This window comes from Eptesicus fuscus, chromosome 22 (genome assembly GCF_027574615.1).
Source record: "Eptesicus fuscus isolate TK198812 chromosome 22, DD_ASM_mEF_20220401, whole genome shotgun sequence".
NCBI classification, from domain to species: Eukaryota; Metazoa; Chordata; class Mammalia; order Chiroptera; family Vespertilionidae; genus Eptesicus; species Eptesicus fuscus.
Genome location: NC_072494.1, coordinates 21,977,278 through 21,997,173, shown reverse-complemented (window position 1 = coordinate 21,997,173; position 19,896 = coordinate 21,977,278). Strand labels below are relative to the sequence as shown.

At 49.4% G+C, this 19,896-nt stretch overlaps 1 protein-coding gene across 3 annotated transcripts in view; it reads left to right on the top strand.

Moving 5' to 3' along the window:
* SEC16B (SEC16 homolog B, endoplasmic reticulum export factor) overlaps positions 1-19,042 on the top strand; it is a 32,961-nt gene extending 13,919 nt beyond the window's left edge. The window contains exons 12-25 of one of the 3 annotated variants that reach the window (XM_054711877.1): positions 2,700-2,817; positions 4,351-4,462; positions 6,063-6,168; positions 7,718-7,858; positions 9,240-9,353; positions 10,306-10,378; positions 11,599-11,898; positions 12,713-12,780; positions 14,844-14,969; positions 15,165-15,263; positions 15,706-15,748; positions 15,867-15,946; positions 17,499-17,597; positions 18,527-19,042. In XM_054711877.1, coding sequence (XP_054567852.1) covers positions 2,700-2,817; positions 4,351-4,462; positions 6,063-6,168; positions 7,718-7,858; positions 9,240-9,353; positions 10,306-10,378; positions 11,599-11,898; positions 12,713-12,780; positions 14,844-14,969; positions 15,165-15,263; positions 15,706-15,748; positions 15,867-15,946; positions 17,499-17,597; positions 18,527-18,595 — 1,548 coding nt within the window. In that variant the 3' untranslated portion in view covers positions 18,596-19,042. Of the gene's footprint in view, positions 1-2,699; positions 2,818-4,350; positions 4,463-6,062; positions 6,169-7,717; positions 7,859-9,239; positions 9,354-10,305; positions 10,379-11,598; positions 11,899-12,712; positions 12,781-14,843; positions 14,997-15,164; positions 15,264-15,636; positions 15,749-15,866; positions 15,947-17,498; positions 17,598-18,526 lie in introns of all 3 variants that reach the window. The other 2 variants (XM_054711875.1, XM_054711876.1) reach the window with 2 other exon arrangements.
* Positions 19,043-19,896: the final 854 nt, after the last annotated feature.

Here is a 19,896-nt window from a genome sequence, read left to right as displayed (position 1 = left end):
TGTGCTGGGAGGGACGAGGGCCTGTTCCAGGCAACCTGGCACTTCCCGCATCTCCTGGCGTTTCCTGCGAACGTCTGTGTGGCCTTCGCTGCTCCTCAGCCAGTGAAGGTGGCTGTGGGGTCCTCTCCCTCTGTGTTCTGCCTGCGTTATCCTGAATGCACCTCTCTTCACTCGCCATCACTTGGCAGCCTTTTCTTGTATTTCGAGGTTTGGGTTTCTGCTGACACCTAGCTTTAATGGAAATGGACCTCACACTTCTGCTTTTTTATTTTTCTTAATTGCTTGTGCACAACTCCACACAAAGAAAAGGGAAATGATCATTTGCGTGCCCCATCATCAAGCCAACTGGTTACACTGGAACACGGAGTCCGCCTCCCAGTTCGGCCGAATGCCTGCGCTCTGCAGTGAGATTGCATCATGTCATAAAACACAGGAAATGATGCAGTCAGTTTACGATCCCTTGGCTCAGGGCAATGGCAGAGTTAGCTACATGTTCCCTACTTTTAGGTGAGAAAACCAAGGTGTCAGAGGTGATGTGCCAATGCTGTATTTGATCTCAGTGTTGGAGAGTTTCCTGGCCTCACAGCGTCCAGTAAAAACTAGACTTCAGTTACTCGTGATGAGTGGTGTAGTGGGAAAAAAGCACGACCTCCGGAAAGCACAGGTGTGGGCTGCTAGCACAGGTATAACCTAGCCTCTGCCCCTCTGCGGTGTGAACTTGACCTTGTTCCTTAATCTCAGAGCCTCCGTTCCTCATGTTTGTGGGCATTTTGATGCTTAACCAATAGAGTTATTGTGAAAATTGAAGGAGAGAGAATATCTGAACACATCAACCATCATGTTTGACTTGAAGTTAGTTAATAAGTATTAGTGTGCTCTCTCTCTCTCTCCATAGATCTACTGTATTTTCCGGCGTATAAGACGACTGGGCGTGTAAGATTTTCCTGGGTTAAAAAGTCGTTTTATATGCCGGAAAATACGGTAGTCCAATATATCTAATCCATTATATCTAATCCCATCAATATAGTCCAATATACTGTATTTTCCGGCATATAAAACGACTTTTTAACCCAGGAAAATCTTATACGCCCAGTCGTCTTATACACCAGAAAGTACGGTACTTTACAGTGACTTTAAAAAATCACTTGTGGAGGAGACAGAAAAATGACTTCCAAGTTTTTGTTGTTTTTAGCAAAGGCTTTTCTTTTGTTGGTTTCTTTAGTTCTATTAAGAAAGAGCCTGGTTCACATGTGAAGATGGGGATAATAATAGTACCCAAAGCACGGGGCTGTTCCTAGGAGAAATGCTTAGCACAGGGCATGGCTCATGGTCAGAGTGTAATAAGTGAGAACTGCTATTAGGATTGTGACTTATTATTATCTTCATTCTCATTCACACTGCATTGCCCAGATAAACAGTAACTATAAAATGGAGTCGGATAAAGCTTCTTTTGTTCCTTGGGATAATTACAAAGACCAAGTAATTGTGAATTGTTTTGATCTCCACATCTTAGCTATTACTGTCAATCTCCTGCTCCACCCGCTCTGTGTAACAACTGGAAGTTAGGCTGGTCTGCAAAGCACCTCTTTTCTTTGCTGTGTGTGTGTGTGTGTGTCTGTGTGTGTGTGTGTGTTTACACTACATGTAATTTGTAAAGTGAAAACCAGCTTTACCTAACTATCTTATTTTAGTATCAACAGTAACCCTCTTAGGTAGAAATTATGATCTCCATTAAAGAGATGAGGAAACAAAGGTTTAATCACATTGAGAAACTTGCTCAAGGTCACACAACTAGTAAGAGGCAGGAGTCCAGTTGAATTCTGGGCCTGTGTTATTTCTTTGACATTATGTTGTTTCTTTATTGATGTTTCCTGCCCTGAAATTCCCCTTCATTCCCGAGAAGGGTGGGTCCTAGGGCCAGAGGGTAGGAAAAGCACCATTTGTGTGGGCTTCTTCCTACTTCCACATCTTTGTTTATACTTTACTGCCTCCTGGTGGAGATCTGCTCCTCAGTGTCACCGGAGGGGGAGGGGCACAGCCCTCAACTGGGAATGAATGGGGAATGGGGCTGGGCCACTTGGCTTGGGTTTTTCATTCTCCAAGTGCAGATAGAAATTAGATTTCATAGGGTTGTTGTGAAGATTAAATAAGGTGACGTTTGTGAGAGGGCTTTGTAAAACCAGAAAGTATTAGCTCTTTGTAAGGTATTAAGGAGCCCAGTGTTCCCCTGACTTCTAACAGGCTAATGTGGACTCTTCTCCTCGTGAGCCCAGTGTGTTTGGTCTTCCTTCTCCCACTGAAGCATCAGGGTTTTATTTTCATTTTGTCCCTAGCTATTGGGGACTGGGGACACTAGGAAGAAATTTGAAAATTAGTGATTAATAAAGTCATTTTATTTATCTATCTTTTCCCCATGTATGTATATGTATATGTATATGTATATGTATATGTATATGTATATGTATATGTATATGTATATGTATATGTATATGTATCTGCTTGTCTGCCTGACCATTGCTCTCGGGGTTTTGCTCTTTAAAAGGAGAACTTGAAATCAATGAATGGCAGTATTGTAGGCAGTGTGATGGGTGTTTCCTGAACTCTTCCAAACCAGGATATAGACAACAACCTTCTTTACCTCCATTCTGGCCCGTGCTACTTTATTGAATAAATCTTCATTTTTTCCCGCTGCTTTTCAGTGTTGTGGGGACAAGCAGTGGGGAGACTGGAGGCCCCACTTGGCTGTGATTCTGTCGAATCAGAGTGGGGACCCGGAGCTGCATCAGCGTGCGATCGTCACCATGGGGGACACCTTGGGTAAGCAGGCGTCAGCACCGTCCTCCCCTTCTCCTCTAGGGCCCCAGGCCCAGCACACCTGTGCTCAGGTTCTTGGGTTCTGTGTTGGGCCCAAGTCTATACCTTCAGCTTGCTTTGACCCAGGAGCCTCAGTGTTTTGGGGACAGAAACTTTGGGGAAAGGAGTGTCCTTCTGGCTTCTCTGTTTCCCAGAAGTTCTGCAGCTGTGGGAGGCTCCTCTCAGCAGGGGACCTTCTATCTGACTCCCCTGAGGATGAGCTAGGACATGGGGCATGTGGCCTCCTGTAGCCGCTAGTCCTGCAGTGACCCAGCTCAACCAGACAGGAAATTCTATTTGTGCCTGAACTACCCTGGGTAATTGTGGAGTCGTTATTTCTATCCTCCTTCTGTGAACGCGGCCTTATAAACACTTAAGGACTATTGAATGTTTCGGATCAGTGGCTCTCAGATTTGGTCAAGGGGCAGGACATTGAGAAATCATGGTTCTCTCTGTGGAACTCTGTGAAACGTAAAATAGCTTTGTGTAAGGTTGTGCCAACCCAGATAGCAGGTCTCTCCACAGCTGGGTACAAAGGGAACCTGACGTTTGTTGAGTCCTTCTTAGGTGCCAGGTGCCTTGCTGGGTACATTACCTACTTGAATTTAACTCAGTTTTGAGGTAGTAGAACATTTTAAACCTGGGAACAATTTAGTATTAATGTGATTTTTATGAGTACCGAAAAAAGGCTGGTATTGTTTGATTTTAGCAGGGACTGCCTTAGTGCCCCAGGAAGCCTGGTTTGAAAACTGTTCCTTCTAATGAAACTGTTCCAGCTCAGGTGTAGACATTTCAACTCACTTTCATCCTCAGGAAGGACAAAACTATTTAGAAAATTCCTAATAAAAAATCCATTAGGGGTTACGTGAAACAGTGCCTTATTGTGGCTGAAGGAATCTAATCTAATAATAGACAAATATGCAAATTGACCGCACCTTCGCTACACCTAAGCCACGCCCACCAGCCAAACCACACCCACCAACCAATCAGGACGAGTATGCAAATTGCCCCAACAAAGATGGCAGCTAATTTGCATATCAAGACAGCGTCCAAAGAAGAAGGGAGTAAAGCTTCGAAGAAGCAAGCAAGCCGGGGGGGAGGAGAAGGGCGGGGCGGAGGCAGGGCCGGGGGCGAAGGGAAATGCGGGTGGGCTGGAGGAGAAGGCGGGGCGGGTGACAAGGGCGGGGCGGAGGCGGGGCCGGGGGCGAACGGAAACGCGGGCGGGCTGGAGGAGAAGGCGGGGCGGGCGACAAGGGCGGAGCGGAGGCGGGGTAGAGTGCAGCAGGAAATCCTATTGCAGGATTTTTCCTGCAACGGGAAAGCTAGTTACAATATAATCTTTGAAGCCATAAATGTGGTGGGAGAGGGACTGAGTGGGGTTTGGAGTCTGTGAGGCTTCTCCCTCTGGCCTCTGAGCCACTCTTCATGTCTGCATCCCACTCGTGATGGGTGCCCACGTGGGCGTGTTCATGACTGGGGCTTGTCCTCCTCCTGCAGCTGGGAAGGGTCTGGTGGAGGCAGCTCACTTCTGCTACCTCATGGCTCATGTGCCCTTCGGCCACTACACGGTGAAGACGGACCATCTGGCCCTGCTGGGCAGCAGCCACAGGTATGTGATCTTCTGGGGCAAAGGAAACAGGAAGGATATTTTCTGGGGCACTGATTTAGCCCTTGTTGGATTCCATGCCTCCATTTTCTTGTGAATTTCAGCTACCACCAGTCCCATCCTCTGGGGTTGTTTTCTGCACGGGTCTGGGCAAGGAGATGCCCAGTGGGTGCTGCATCACACCACCAGGTGGCCTTTGGTGGGAACTAGTGCCCTTGTGTTGTATTGTGCACCTCTGGCCACTTGGTGGCGCCCTGGGTCCACGACCAGGGACTGTTATAAAATAGTGTGAGCACCTTGCAGCCGTATGTTAGGCAGCCCTAGGCAAAACTGGAAAGTGGAAGAAGTTAATGTTTAGCTCCTACACCCCTGACTTTGTGCACAAGCTACTGATTTGGTGCACAACCTACTCAAAGTTCCACCTTTCACTTGTTCTCTGTTGGCTGTAGCATTAGGCTTTTCACATAGCGGGGTTTTAATAAGCCCCTAGACAATGAATAAATGAACAAAAAGGCCAGTTTGCTCCCTAGCAGTCCTCCAAGTTCTGGACCTCTTTGCCCCTGTCCCTGTAATAATTAAGGTATCCTGAGCTCTTAGGTTGTGCCAGTCAATTTATTTGCATTATTTCCTTCCATCATTACAAATGTACCCTCTAAAGAAAATGTTATTTTTCATCTTCACTTTATAGAGGAGGAAAACCAAGGCACAGAGAGGTTAAGCAACTTGTCTAAGATAGCACAGCTGGTGTGGGGTCAAGTTGGACTTTGAATCCAGACGGTGCTGCACCAAACTGCCTGCAACTGTAGAAACACCCGTCTTACTGCCTGCCCTCTCAAGGCCCTGGTCTCTGATAGCACATGGTTAGCTTGTCAGAGAAGCCCATCTGTGCCAAATGCGACAGTAAGAGTGTGCGGGTTAACCTGTCTCCCTGCTATATTTGTATTATACCAGGAACTGTATGGAGATAGAGTCATAAACCCAGGGATGGCCCTGGAGACTGGTGAGCTGTTGAGGGAGAGATTTGTGGCACTAGGGACTCTGATGGCTCCTCAGGTCACAGTCACCCAGCTGGCTTCCTCCCTGGCTGAGTGAACCTTCAGTACCGGGACCGTCATTGGAGTTTGGCTCAGCAGTCTCCCCGTTCTCTGCCATGCGTCTCTGTTCGGTGCTCCTGGAGAGTCACAAGGCTCCCTCATTGGTGCCCTTTGGCTCAGGCTGGGAGTGGCCTGTGGCAGGTGCACATCCTAGGCTTTCAGGGCACCCAGGTGAGCTCTCAGCATGTTTCAGAGGAGGATGCAGTGCCCCGCCCTGCTGGGAGGGAGAGCAGCCTGCTTTAAGGACACTCTAGCAATGAGGGCAGAGGACACCCCTCCCCACAGTCTGCACCCCATTCCTTCCCAAGGGCTGGTGCAGGGTGGTGTTCTGTTCCTTCCCCTGGAACGGAGGAGAAAAAGCCTTCACTCTGGAGTCCTGGCTCGCGTTCCTGGCCAGGACAGACACCCTGCCAAGGATGGGTACAGCTGGTGTTCAGCCATCTACTAGGATTCAGATTCCTCCGCCGCTCCCCACCTCAATCTCTTTTATTATTATTCCCTGGTTTTAGTCAAGAGTTTTTGAAATTTGCAACCACTGAGGCTATCCAGAGGACGGAAATCTTCGAGTACTGCCAGATGCTGGGCCGCCCCCAGTCCTTCATCCCTTCTTTCCAGGTAACTGACCCCACAGGGCCAGCACCTGGGCTGTGGCAGCGGCTGCGGGCATCTGGGTCTTCAGCTCTGCTCTTTGGCACATACTAGCTGGGCTAAGTCACCTACCACCTTAGCTTGAGTGTGGGAAGGATTAGGGTTTCTTTCTAGGTCCCCTAAATGTCTGCATTTTAAGATATGAAAGCAAAAGGCGGCAGTGGCCTCTGCTGGAGGCTCCCGCCTGGCTCCTGGCAGATGAGAACCCTGCCTGGGTCCTGCCTGGGCAGCCCTCTCTCCCTTGTCCTGGGCCCACAGCCACCCTGCAGGGGGTGGGCATGAGTTCCCACTGGGGGCAGGGGCCTGCAGGCTCCGCTCCCTCCTGCCGGCCTGCTTCTCTGACCTCTCTCCACTCCTCCTGCTCTAACTGCAAATTCCTCTGTCTCCGTCCTTGGCCCCCACCCTCTTTTCTTCCCCCCAGGACTTCAGCTGTGCGGGTGGCGCTGTCCTTCTCAGGCTCTAACCTCTCTTCTCAACTTCTCTGCTTGATGCCCTGCTGTCACGTTCAATTCATAAAGCCTCCTTCAGTGCCTGCTCGAGTGGCCCAGCAGCGACACACACATGCACACCCCACCACATGAAACACAAAACAAAACCTGGAAAATGAATGAATTACTGTATACAGAAAAATGGCCCTATTACTATCTTCTTTCAGAGTTTTCCCACAGACTCGCCTTATCCAGCTCCTTGGGGTGCAGGCCTCTGGTCTCTTGTTCCCTTCTTGAATCAGCTGTCTCTTGTTATCTCGGGGCTGATAGTAATGAAATTAGCCAGTTCTGGTGAATGCCTTCTACATGCCTGGCACTGGGCTATTATGCTTCTCGTGTATTATTTTTAACCCGCAAGGCTGGCATGATGACCCCCATTTCACAGAAGAGGGAACTGAGGTTCAGAGTTACGGGCTCACATCCCTTGCACATCATTTGTTCTAAGTACTTTACATGGATTATCTCATTTAATCATTGTGACAACCAATGGATAGATAGTATTATCCCCATCGTATAGTGAGGAAACTGAGGCACAGAGAGGTGGGTAGCCAGTATTCCGCACCCAGGATGGAGTTGGGATGTGATCTTGGGCCTGTCTGTTTCCCAAGCACTCATGCTCCCTCTCGCCCTGTTGTACATGCTTCTGTGAATGCTAACCTCCATTTGTCTGGCTTTAAGCCCATGCACCAGAGCCATCTTTTCTTCTTGTGTATGTCCCCCTGGCACCTGGTCCTGTGCCCCATGTACACTAGGCTCTCCAGGGATGTGGGCTGCATTTCCATGGTGACCAGGCCTGGGGAGACTGAGTGGATATGACTTCCGTCCCTTTGTCTGGGAGCTGCAGGCTGTGCTTGGACTTGGGCCCATGCACAGACAGAATGCCCCCATGGCACGGGCCCTCTTTGATAGTTAGATGCCAGAGTTAGAGGAAGCTGGCAGTCAGCTGACTTCCAAGAAGTCTTTTCTTCATTTCTTTCTTTCTATCCCTGCCTGGGTGGACGAGTCATTGGCCCTGTTCCTCTTTGCAGGTATATAAACTCCTTTATGCTTCCCGGCTGGCAGACTACGGCCTTGCGTCCCAGGCCTTGCATTACTGTGAAGCTGTTGGCACGGCCCTCCTCAGCCAGGGGGAGAGCAGTCACCCTGTGCTGTTGGTGGAACTCATCAAGGTGAGCTTCTCAAAGGGTTCTTTGCAGCTGTTTTATCTGCAGCGTTCAGAGCAAGCTATTGCCAAGCGGCTTAGACTCCACCTTTCATCGTCTCCGAGCCTGCTGTAAAATAGGAGCCTGAGGTTGTCTTCGACCATGCATGCATGCCCAGATGTGATAAGCAGAGGCCTGACACTGTGCAAAGAAGGGTGCTGTGGGCAGGGGCGAAGTGGGGACTTGGGATGGGGGCGGGTGGGGACGGGGAACCAGGCATATGCAATGCAACACATTCATTCTTGCATCTGCTTCTCTGGTACAGCAAGACTGCACGTGAAGGTGAAACATTCTAATTACAAAAGCTGGGCTTAGAGAATATACTTTAGTGATTAAAACAGGAAATGCCCCTTATTAAAATGCTTTTAAATGCATGGAATACTTTATCACCTGTGGGATATCGTTAAAAAAAACAAAACATATCAACTTTTAGTTCCTAGGGAAGAAAACAATCAGGCAAATAGTTGTTCCAATTAATTGAAGAAAAATGCATTAGCTGGAGAGGAAAAAGGCAGCCTACCGTCAATATTTGCTTTGCTTTAGATGAGGCCCAAGTATTGGGTTCGTTCCGTAACCAGTGAAATGGGTGGTGCTGAGCTCCTTACCCTGAGATTCCTGCCGATAGGATGGCGTTGGTAGTGAGCTCAGGGACCCAGAATGGAGGAGGAGGAGGAAAGTTTTGAAATTTAATAATGGAATACAGTCTTGCAATACAAAGTAGTCCCTCGACCTGCTGCAGGGGTCACCTGGGAGCTTGTTAGGGATGCAGAATCTCAGGCCCCACTTAGTTCTGGCATCAGAATTAGCATTTTAACAAGGTCCCAGGTGGTCCTAGGAATTTGTGTGTGTGTGTGTGTGTGTGTGTGTGTGTGTGTTTTAAATCCTCACCAGAGAGAGAGAGAGAGAGAGAGAGAGAGAGAGAGAGAGAGAGAGACACCACTCGTACGTGCCCCGACTTGGGATCGAACCCACAACCTTTTGGTGTACAGGGCGATGCTCCAAACAACTGAGCCTCCCGGCCAGGGCATGAGCATGGGAGTTTGAGAAGCACTTGTACAAAGCAGACAGCTTTGTAGGACATACAGCCCAGGAATCATTTCTCCTCATGTTTCACTTAGTATTTAACACCAAGATGGGTTCATTGCTTATGTATGTTGCAATTTTGGGATGATAGCTGCTGGATTTGCTCTCTCTTGATTACACTTTATAATCTAATTTACAAGTGAGTTAAGGCACTTTCTGCTCTTCCCTTACTGTGTCTTTCCCCATTTTCTTTCCATTCCTGTTCCTTCTCTTCTTCGGTTCCCCTCCCGTCCCTCTACCCCTACCGTCTGGACACCTGGCACAGCTAGCAGAGAAACTGAAGCTGTCGGATCCTCTGGTGCTAGAGAGACGCCGGGGAGAGAGGGACCTGGAGCCAGACTGGCTCGTGCGCCTCCGGAAGCGGCACCAGGAGCTGGAGGTGAGTGGGCTTGGAGCGGGTGAGCGTGCGGGCCCTTTGTTTCCCTCTGGACGCAGAGGATGCAGGCACTGACTCCATGGACGGCTATGGGGTCCCCCATCACCCTGAAGCCCCCTCTGACCTGGGGAAGGGCGGGGCTGCGCTTCCTGCCGCTGCCTCTGCTGAGCTGAAACATTTTCCTGTGTCCGCTTGTGAGACAGTGGGCCCTTTTCAAAATCCTTCCTGCCACCCTCTCTGCGGTCCCAGGAAGTACGTTTTATGACGATCAAGGCTTCCATCTCTCTGTTAGGAACAATGGATCACAGTGGACCCGCATCGCTTTCATGTAATGTAGGGCATTTGCCTAAAAGACTTCCAAGGCCTTTCCTTTTTGTTCTGACAATTGCAAAAGCTGCTGATAGTAATTGTGACAATAACTGGAACAGGGCTTCCTCCATCTTTTTTTAAATTTTATTTTAAAGTTCTTATTTATTGGGGTGACATTGGTTAATAAAATTGCATAGATTTTGAGTATGCAATTCTACACTGCATCCTCTGTAACAATACCATTGACTATATTCCCTATGCTGTACTTTACAGTCCCTCCATCTTCTTTCTCCCACTGCCTCTTAGAAAGAACAGGTGGAGTTTTTAAGGCCCTCCCTCCCTCCACGTGCTGTACATACGGGGGCATTGGGTTCCTGCACTTGCCCCTTCCTGGGCCCTGGTGGTCTGGTGCCCTGGCCCCTGCCTGATCTGGCAGAACTGGGAGATGAGAAGGGCTGAGGCCCACCCTCCTGACCTCCCCCACCAGCAGCCTACCTCCCTCCCCCCAACCCCCCAGCATTCGGCTGGCTGAGGTTCCCTCACCTTGTCAGGCCCTTTGGTTTCTTTTTGATTTAATTTTAAACCATTATTCCCTGTTCTTGTTTCTCTTTGTGTTGCTTAAAGGATTTTCCTTTATTTCAAATAGCAAAAGGCATCAGGAGACATTGGGACCCCCCATTCTGCTCACGCAGACATTTCAGGAGCCCAAGGAACAACAGGTACCCAAACTGATGAGCCCAGTGTGTAAGTAGCCGACTCTCGGGACCTGGGTGTAGGAGATGATACATCACTGAATGCATGTTGGCCCCTCCCTTCCTGGAGTGTCTTCCAGTCTGACCCGATGGCCCAGGCACCTCCTCACGCGGTCATCCTGACACTTCCAGGTGCCCGCTTGTTAGAGTTTCTGCCTAACATCCAGGTTTTAATACTTGTTACACTGTATTGTTGTCTAATGTTCCAGCTGTTACTACAGTCTCCCCAGCTGAATACTTTTCTTGAGGCCAGAGATGGTGTATGACCTCTGTTTCATGTTAGTGTTGGGGATGTTGGGAGCTCTTAGGATTTTTGAGCGGTCGGTTGGCACCTGCATTTGAAATGTGTTTCAAAGTGTTTCAGCACATACCTCCTTTCCCCTCAGGATGCCTCTGAGTGTTGGGTTTGCAGACATTATTGCCCCCAATTAATTCCGTGCCCTTTCCCCAAATTACACCCCACTGTGGAGTCAGACCGAGGCCTCATCTAATTCTGGCCACTTCCCACCTTAGCTCTCCCTTCAGGGATGGGTGAGGGGAGGCCTCAGGGCTGGTCTGGGTTTCTGTTTCTCGGCTTTGTTGCCATGTCACAGAGCCTGTGAAGGTGAAGGAGGGGAGCCAGGCTGGTGTCTCTGAATGGCCGCTTCCACTAGAAGCCGCTGTTGGAGCAGGTGGGTCGGCCGCCCACTCCAATCCGTGACCGTGGGCCAGTCAGCAGAACGGCAGAGCCAAAACAAATCCACCAGGGGCCCTTGCAGGGCCAATACTCTTCTTCCTTAAGAGCAAAGCCATCATTTCTGTGGTTTGATTTGCATTTTAACTGAAGTCTTTCTAAGTGTTACTACCCAACCCCACTAGGAAATCCTTGAAGAAGAACGTTTATCCAAACATAACCAAGTGTGACTTTACATAAGATGGTAGCTTCTGCCCTCCCAACCCACTGGTGTAAGGCTCAGAGATCATACAGGTGGTCAGGGAAATGCTTTTACAAGCTCAAAGCCGCAAGCACTGAGAGCTGTCACAACTGCTGGGTTGTACTTGTCATCACATTGGTGGCAGCCACAGCAAGGGGCCTGTCCCCGTGACCACCCCCCAAAGAGGATATGGGAAGGAATGTGCCCGGTGTGCAGTCCATGCAAATGTGACAGGTCAGGTCTCACTTCTTTCTTTTCACCCTGTGTTCTTAGGAAACACTTTCTACCAGGATTTCTCAGGACATCCAGGTGACTCAGAAGCCACTGGGGACCCCTCTGCCCTGTGGCCGCCAGTGGAGCCAATGGGCCCCACCTGGCCCAGCCCACAGCAGCCCTTGCCCCTCCAGCCAGGCTCCTACCCAGCGGGAGGAGATTTGGGACAGACGGGGGTCCCGGTGCCTCTCTACTCGGTTCCTGAGACCCGTCTGCCAGGGATCGGTGGCAGCACAGCAGTGGCAGAGGCTCCTGGAGGAAGGCCCTGGGCAGAAACCCAGCAGCCACGCCCGCCCCCTGGTAAGAGCTGTGCTAGGCTGGCAGCCTGGGGTGCGGAGTTCTGGAGGGGAGGAGGCAGATGAGGGAGAGGCAGGGACCAATGGGGAGCTGGTAAAGACCTGAATGGGGTGTGCACATGGTGGAGGGCCTACTGTGTGTCCGCCCTGGTGCTCCGCATGCAGCCGGGGGAGATTGCTCTCTCCCTTCCAATCAGCTCTCTACTGGGACAAGTATAGTGCGACCCACAGCACCTACCCCCTGGGATCACAGTTTCTAGGAGAGAGGCTGCAGAGTGGAGAAGGGAAGAAAGTGCCACCTGCACCCTGAACCACAGTGAAGGTCAAGTCCTGCTAAGGCCAAGAGCTCGCTGCCTGCAGAGGCCTGTGCTTCTGTCTTCTTCCCAAGTGTCTTAGGTCCATCAGGCCTTGGACAGCAGGGCTGAGTGTGGGTGAGCCGTGCAGAGTGTTGCCAGGGATGTGCTAGAGGATTAGCTCTTAGACCTTCGGAGATAGGGCCTGTCCACACAGGACAGTTAAATGGAGGGAAGGGCCAGGGAGGACCCCAGGGTCCTAGCTCAGGGTGGCCCTGACTTCCAGGACTCCTAAGGAACGACCATGGTGTTCCGGGTAGAGGAGGGGTGAGCAGCATGTCCTGGGCGGCTGGGTGAGAGGGCTGGCAAGTGGGCCTCACGTTTCCTGTGATCGGCTTGGGTTTGGGGGCTCAGAGCGCCAGCTGCTTGGAGGTTGGGAAAGCCGACTGTCCCCATTACCTGCCTCAGGACGGATGGAAGAGGCGCAGCCTCAAGTCACAGTTTTTGTTTCTTTTTGTGCCATAGGAGAGAACACAGTGTCCCAAGAAACCTTCCAGCATCCTGATGGTCAAAAGGTGGTTTCCAAACCACAGGTGAGAGGACGAAGCCCCCCTAAGCGTCAGGTTTTCCAGCCACCTGCTTTCTTAGCCACATGCAAACTCCCTCGCCTGCCTGGCACCTGCTTGCCCTTCTCTGGGCACCTCATTCCTTCTTGTTTCCTCCTACACCAAGTCCCGAGATGTGGGGAGGCTGTTCCGATGCTCAGTCCCACCAGCCTGTGTCCCCGGGGGCGGGGCATCAGGGCCCTGTGTAGTTTCGGCCTTACAGGTCTATTCCTCTGACACATTCTGTCACATCACACATGCCCCCCCTGCCCCATCCTGAAGACTCTGACTATTTCTCTCTTTATTTTCATTTCTACCTTGCTTTACTTCCAAGAAGGTTCTACCGCATCTGTGCCTTTTGTCCTCAGTGAGGCTGTGAGGTCTTGGAGGTGAGCATGTCTAATGAATCATTCTGTCTCGCGGTTGAATGAATGCTCCCTTCCCCCAACCCTGGGCAGCACTGATTCCACATTTATGAGGCTCTTCGGCTTTGCCTGGTTGGAGGGTTACATCATGTAACTTTCTCAAGTAGTGATCGGCTATAGGCCTTACAAACTTCTATACTTTTTCTTTTTCCGACTGAAAAAGTAGTACATTATTAATGATAGAAAACTTGAAAAATGAAGAATCAAACAGATATCACTCATAATCCCAAAGTCTGATATTTTGGTAATTTTCTTTCAGTACTTTTCCGATATCCTATATAATAAAAGGGTAATATGCAAATTGACTCTAAAGGCAGAACGACCAGTCACTATGAGGCGCACTGACCACCTCTTGGTTCCTTTCCCTGGCCGGCAGGCTCCGATCGCCTGATGGCCACCCACAGTGGGGGCGGGGTGGGCGAGTGGGCAGGAATAGCCGACCTCTTGGTTCCTTCCCCCCAGCCATCAGGCACCAATCACCCGATAGCGAACGGGGAACCAGAGCTGGGTGGCAGGGGGTGGGGGTGGGGCTGCTGCGGGCAGCTGGAGAAGATGGCCCTGATCGCAGGTCAGGCCTACGGACCTTACCCGTGCACAAATTTTGTGCATAAAATATATACATATACACTGAGTGGCCAGATTATTATGATCTCTGAACATATAATAATCTGGCCACTCAGTGTATATATCTACACTAATAAAATAGTAAGATGCAATTTACCATACCTTCGCGACACCCACCAGCCAATCTGGAGTGAGTATGCAAATTAACCCAACAAAGATGGCGGGTTAATTTTCATATGCAGGCGCTGAGTGGCTGGGGGCAGGGCGGGACTCGTGCGTCATTGCCATGGCGACGATGCAGGCATTCCGCATCACCCCAGCTGCTCTGGGCCTCTGGGCAGCGTAGGAAGGTGGAAAGGCAGCTCCGGGCCAGAATGAAAAGGTGGCTCCGGCCAGAGCGAAAGCGGTGCTGGCAGCCAGGGGAAGGAAGGCCCATTCTTGCATGAATCTTCATGCATCGGGCCACTAGTATATATATTAGAGGCATGGTGCATGAATTCGTGCATGGGTGGGGTCCGGCCAGCCTGCCAGGAGGAGGGGACATGGGTGATTGGCTGGCCTGCCTGCTGGTTGAACTCCTGGTCGAGGGGACAATTTGCATATTAGCCTTTTATTATATAGGATATCACTCAGTGGCCAGATTATTATGTGTTCAGAGATCATAATAATCTGGCCACTCAGTGTATATATATGTATACACACACATAACAAATGTGTGTTTTTAAATGGTTAAAAACATATGAATATGAACATTTATTTTCTATTTGTTATTTAATGCTATAAAATGAGATTTTCCATGTCATTCATAAATATGATTTTTAATATTGGTATGGTAAAATCCATTGTTTGATGTTACTCTTTCTCTCACTCTCCCTTCCTCTCTCACTCTCCCTTCCTCATTCACTCATCCATCCATCCATTCATTTGTTTACAAATACTGAGTTCCCACAATGTACATGGATTTAGTGAGCAGGTCAGGTCAGGTGACGCAGTCCCATAAAGGTGCCCCTGTAACCTCTTGAGGGCTATACATGTGTCAGTGCTTATTTTCTTTAACTCCAGGTGCCACTGATTCTCAGCGCTCCAAATATTTCCGAGAATTCCGCTGTTTCAGCCAAGGAGGAGGAGTCGTCGTCCTCAGATGAAACAGATAAAAAGTCTTCTCCAGACCCTGCACAGAGAGAAAGGGTAGGAGACAGGGGAGAGGGCACGCAGGTGGGGCGACTGGGTCTTCTCTTCCCAGCCTACGGAGTGATCTGGGCTCTGGTTGTGTTCCCTCCCCCATCTCACCACCATCACCTTGGGGCGGGTTAATCTCAGAGTTGGTGAGAATTGGGAGACTCGCATCTACAGGCCATCTAACTGTCCCTTCCTTCCCCCCAGAGCTCAGGCTTTGGCTGGTTCAGCTGGTTTCGCTCCAAGCCCACCAACAGCACACCCCCCTCTGGGGACGAAGACTCCTCTGACAGCGCCGACTCAGAGGTAACTTGCGGGAGGAGAAGGAAGCACCCTCTTCTGAGGCCCTTCCGAGGGCTGGAGCTGGCAGGGGACTCTCCCCAGGCTGGATGAAGCAGAGGTTTTGTGAAGGGACAGAGATGGTGGGAAATAAATTGGTCCTATGAGGGGCAAAGCAGATGATGGAAGGCCTTAGAAGTTAGGATGAAGCGTTTCCACTTTAGAGGGCCAGCGGTGATTAGGGTTTATTAATAAGCAGGGAGCACAAAGGAGATGGCGTTTGGGGGAGAGAACCCCACAGCAGGTTGTGGGTGGAGGCTCCGCTTTGGGCGCTGCAGGAATACAAGCAGGCCCGCACGGACTTGTTAACCACCAAAGCTGCCTTTCTTCCTCCACTGAGCAGGAGACCCCCAGCGCATCTTCTCCCCCTAAGGCTGGCTCCGGCCTCTCACTGACACCTCTCCCAGAGCCCCCGTCTCTACCGGGCCCTGGCACCTTCTCCAGGGGCACAGGTACAGCCACCCTCACATTCTTCAGGGCCATCAGTGCTCCAGGGGTTGGGGTACCTTCTGGGAATGGGGACTCCTCAGTGCTGAACAGTGGAAACAGCTCCGACTCATTGCTTTCTAGGTGGGGGTGAAGTCCAAGGACCAGCATCCAGTGGGGGAACCGCTGAGATCACTGGAAATGGAGGCTTGTCTGGGCTCCAGGTGAGCAGCCCATGGCTGTCCCCAGGGCCACACCAGATGCCTGTGTGTGCGAGGACTGAATCTTCCGTGTGCGGGCCTGACTCCAGGGGAATGTGGGGGACGCTTCTCTATGAGTTTTCTGGGGTTGCCACAATAAGGGGCCACGGACTGTGAAGCTTAAACAAAACAACAGAACTTTATTTCCTTAAGGTTCTGGAGGCTGGAAATCGGAGATCAAGGGTTCGGCAGGGTTGTTTTGCCCCGAGGCCTCTCTCCTTGGCTGGTAGATGATCCCCGTCTCCTCATGTCTTCCCATGGTCTTCCCTCTGTGTGTGTGTCTGTGTCCAAATTTTCTCTACTTACAAGGACATCGGTCATGCTGGGTTAGGGCCCATCCTAGGGACCTCATTTTGCCTTAATCACCCTTTAAAGACCCTGTATCCAAATACTTTCAGAAGTACTGGGATTTAGGTTTCAACACATGAAGTTTTGGCAGGACATGATTTAGCCCATAACTGCTTCCTTGGTGAAATCTATAGAACTTTCCGTGTCCCAGTAGGAGCCGGAGCTCACCATTGTCCATGCCAGGGCTGTAATAAACTCTGGTGTGATTTCATGCTGATTGCTAGGAGAGCATTTTTATTTCTTGTGGCCGGTTAGCGTGCTCTTATAGTACTGCAGGCCTTTCAAAGAATAGATTACTTTTTATGATGCTATCATTATTGTGGCTCTTTCTTCTCATGTGCTCCAGGGACAGCTGCACCTGAGCCTCTGCATTGCCACCTAGACCCAGGGGGTGGCTGTGCCCACTTGAACTGTGTTTTTTTTTGCTCGAGATTCACTGAGTTTTATTAAGAAGCCCTTCCCATCTGTATCTCTTTTTAAAAAATAATTTAAATTGATTTCAGAGAGGAAGGGAGAGTGAGAGAAAGAGTAACATCAATGATGAGAGAGAATGGTTAATTAGCTACCTCCCTCATGTCCCCCACTGGGGGTTGAGCCCGAAACAAGGGCATTCCTACTGGGAATCCAGCCGTGACCACCTGGTTCATAGGTCGATGCTCAACCACTGAGCCACACTGGGCAGGCCCCATCTGCATCTCTTTATTTTATTTTATTTTTTTAAATATTTTTATTGAGGTATTATATGTGTACATATCTTACATTACCCCCCCCCCCCACACCCACACATGCCCTCCCCTCCCAGAGTTTTGCGTCCATTGTTTATGCTTATATGCATGCATACAAGTCCTTCGTTTGATTTCATAACTCCCCCACCTTTCCCAAACTTTCCCCCTGTAATTTGAAAGTCTGTTTGATGCTTTACTGTCTCTGTATCTATCTTTTTGTTCACCACTTTATAATGTTCTTTACTATCGCTAAATGAGTGAGATCATGTGGTATTTTTCTTTCATTGACTGGCTTATTTCACTTAGCATAATGTTCTCCAATTCCATCCAGGTTGCTGCAAATGATGAGAATTCCTTCTTTTTTATGGCAGCATAGTATTCCATTGTGTAGATGAATCTGGGAGGTGGTGACTGATAGGATTTTCTATTATTTTCTGTCACAGGGTGTTTCCTCTGAGCCCTACTTCAGCCCTGGTGCCCTGCTTCCCCCAACCCCCTTGAAAGGGGCTGTTCCTCTCTACAACCCATCTCAGGTCCCCCAGGTAAGGAAGCCCTGAGGGACAGGGGTTAGCACAGGTTTTGGATTAAGAAGATCCGGGTTTATAATCCTAGTTTACCATGTACTGTGCATGAGTTCTTGAGCAATGACTTAACCTTTCTAAGTCTCAGTTTTTGCATCTGTAAAATGGGCTTAGTAGTAGGTTCCTCACTGTGTAGTTGTGAAGATTCAGTATGCGAAGGACCTGGCACACAGAAGGACCTGTCAGTCAGTGTTGCAATTATCAATACTGCTCCAGACATTTCATAACTCTTGAGACTCCGGGGACACAACTGGTGTTGGTATCAGCAGTGTGCCTGCACCCTCGCTCTGTCCTAGTGTGAGTGGATCATTGCAAACCTTGAGCGAAGCTAAACTCGCTGCTCCTCAGTGACCTGGGGCACACTGATGGCTCTCATGTGTCACTTGGCCTCCCTGCTTTATAAAATAGAATTTCTTTTGTCATATTTTATTTATTTATTTATTTATTTATTTATTTATTTAAATCCTCACCTGAGGATATATTATTTTCCATTGATTTTTAGAGAGAGTGGAAGGGAGAGGGAGAGAAAGAGAGAGAGAAACATGGATGTGAGAGAAACACATCGATTATTTGCCTCCTGCACGTGCCCAGACTAGGTCCAGGGATCGAACTTGCAACCCAGGTACGTGCCCTTGACCAGAATCAAACCTGAGACCCTTTAGTCTGCAGGCTGATGCTTTATCCACTGAGCCTAACTGGCCAGGGCACTTTTGCCATAGTCAAGAGCCTAGGGTGTTGGTGGAAGTGAATATTTAGAACATCACACTAGGAAGCCAAATGCAGCTGGGATGTTCTAGACTCTCAGGATGCCCTAGCTCAGTCCAGCCAGTCAGCCCTGGGAGGAATCCTGCTCGGGGCTCTAATCCAGTGTGATGTTGGTTGTCTTCCAGCTCCCCACGGCTGCTAGCCTGAACCGGCCAAACCGTCTAGCTCAGCGTCGCTATCCAACCCAGCCATGATGACCAACCCAGGCCCATCTCCCTGGAGCACGTTTATGTTGTTTTCCCTTCTTAATCTCCCAGCCCCTCTGCTGGGTTGAGGCCCCCAGCAGGGTTGTGCTAGCCTATTGCCTCCACTGGGCATGGAGAAGGCAAAGGGACAGGGTCCCCCAGGACACAGCTCAGTCCAGTCTCTTAAGATCAGCTTCACACAATGGAAATGACCTCATCACATGGGAAACCTGGGCATAGGAGCAGACTGGAGGTGAGCAGGATGCCACGGAGGCAGCACCAAGGACGGCGGCTTCAGATTCTCAGGGCCTAAGGGATCGACGGAGGACACTATTGGGCTCTGCAGCAGGAAAGTATTGGGGATGGGGTGGGGGGGCACTCAAAGCAACATCCTGGACTAATTTGACTCCTTCCTCAATTATAGACCAATTCATGACTCTACTTAGCAAAAGCTTTTATACTAAAAATTATTCTCATCATAATTCCCTTTTCAGTGGCATTTCAGCAGTTTATCTGTTGGTCCTTGTTTTGTGCACATTTTTTATGTGGTTCAGATTAATTATATTTCTCTCACTTTCTTAGCTGGTCCTATTTTTTCATATTCTGGCATCTGGCTATCAAGTTAGATTGCTGTAGGCATCATATTGTCATGGTAACTACCTAACCTATCGATGCAGATGGATGGAACATTAGTCTAATAAATGATGGAAAACATTTTCTAAAATTTCACCCCTTCCCTGACAGGAGGAATGAATGTGCAATATTGTTAATCCCTCCCTCCCTGCTTCAGGCCTTTGCAAATCGATGTTCTGACACTGGAGCCAGAGGGAGGAGGTGGACAGCCTAGAAATTCCCATTTTTCCCCCCTTTCAAACCCAAAATAGAAATGACTCTCAGTGTTTGTCAGATTGTTCCTCAAAAATTGCTCCTCAAAAAGAATATTTTTTTGTATGTGTAATTGTACATACAGGTTTTGTACTCTAATGTACTACAGTTCTAAAGTTGGTAGCCATTAAACCAGGTAATTTTATAGCAAATGCTTGTCTGTGGCACACTGAGTGGTCTCTGAGTGGTCTCTTCCCTGAAGTCTGTTCTAACAATGGTTTCATTGTGTGACAGGGTGTGAAGGCCTGGAAGGAGCCCTTTGTTAATGAAGAACCTAGGGACTGATCCTCTTAACTTCCAAGTCTACTCCAGTGTTTTTGTTGTTGTTGTTTTCAGTTAAGTAAATATGAACAAAAGCTTCTCTGATGCAAGCAATCACTCCATTAACTACGTATTTGTTTTCTAAAAGGTTTATTCATCTCTCA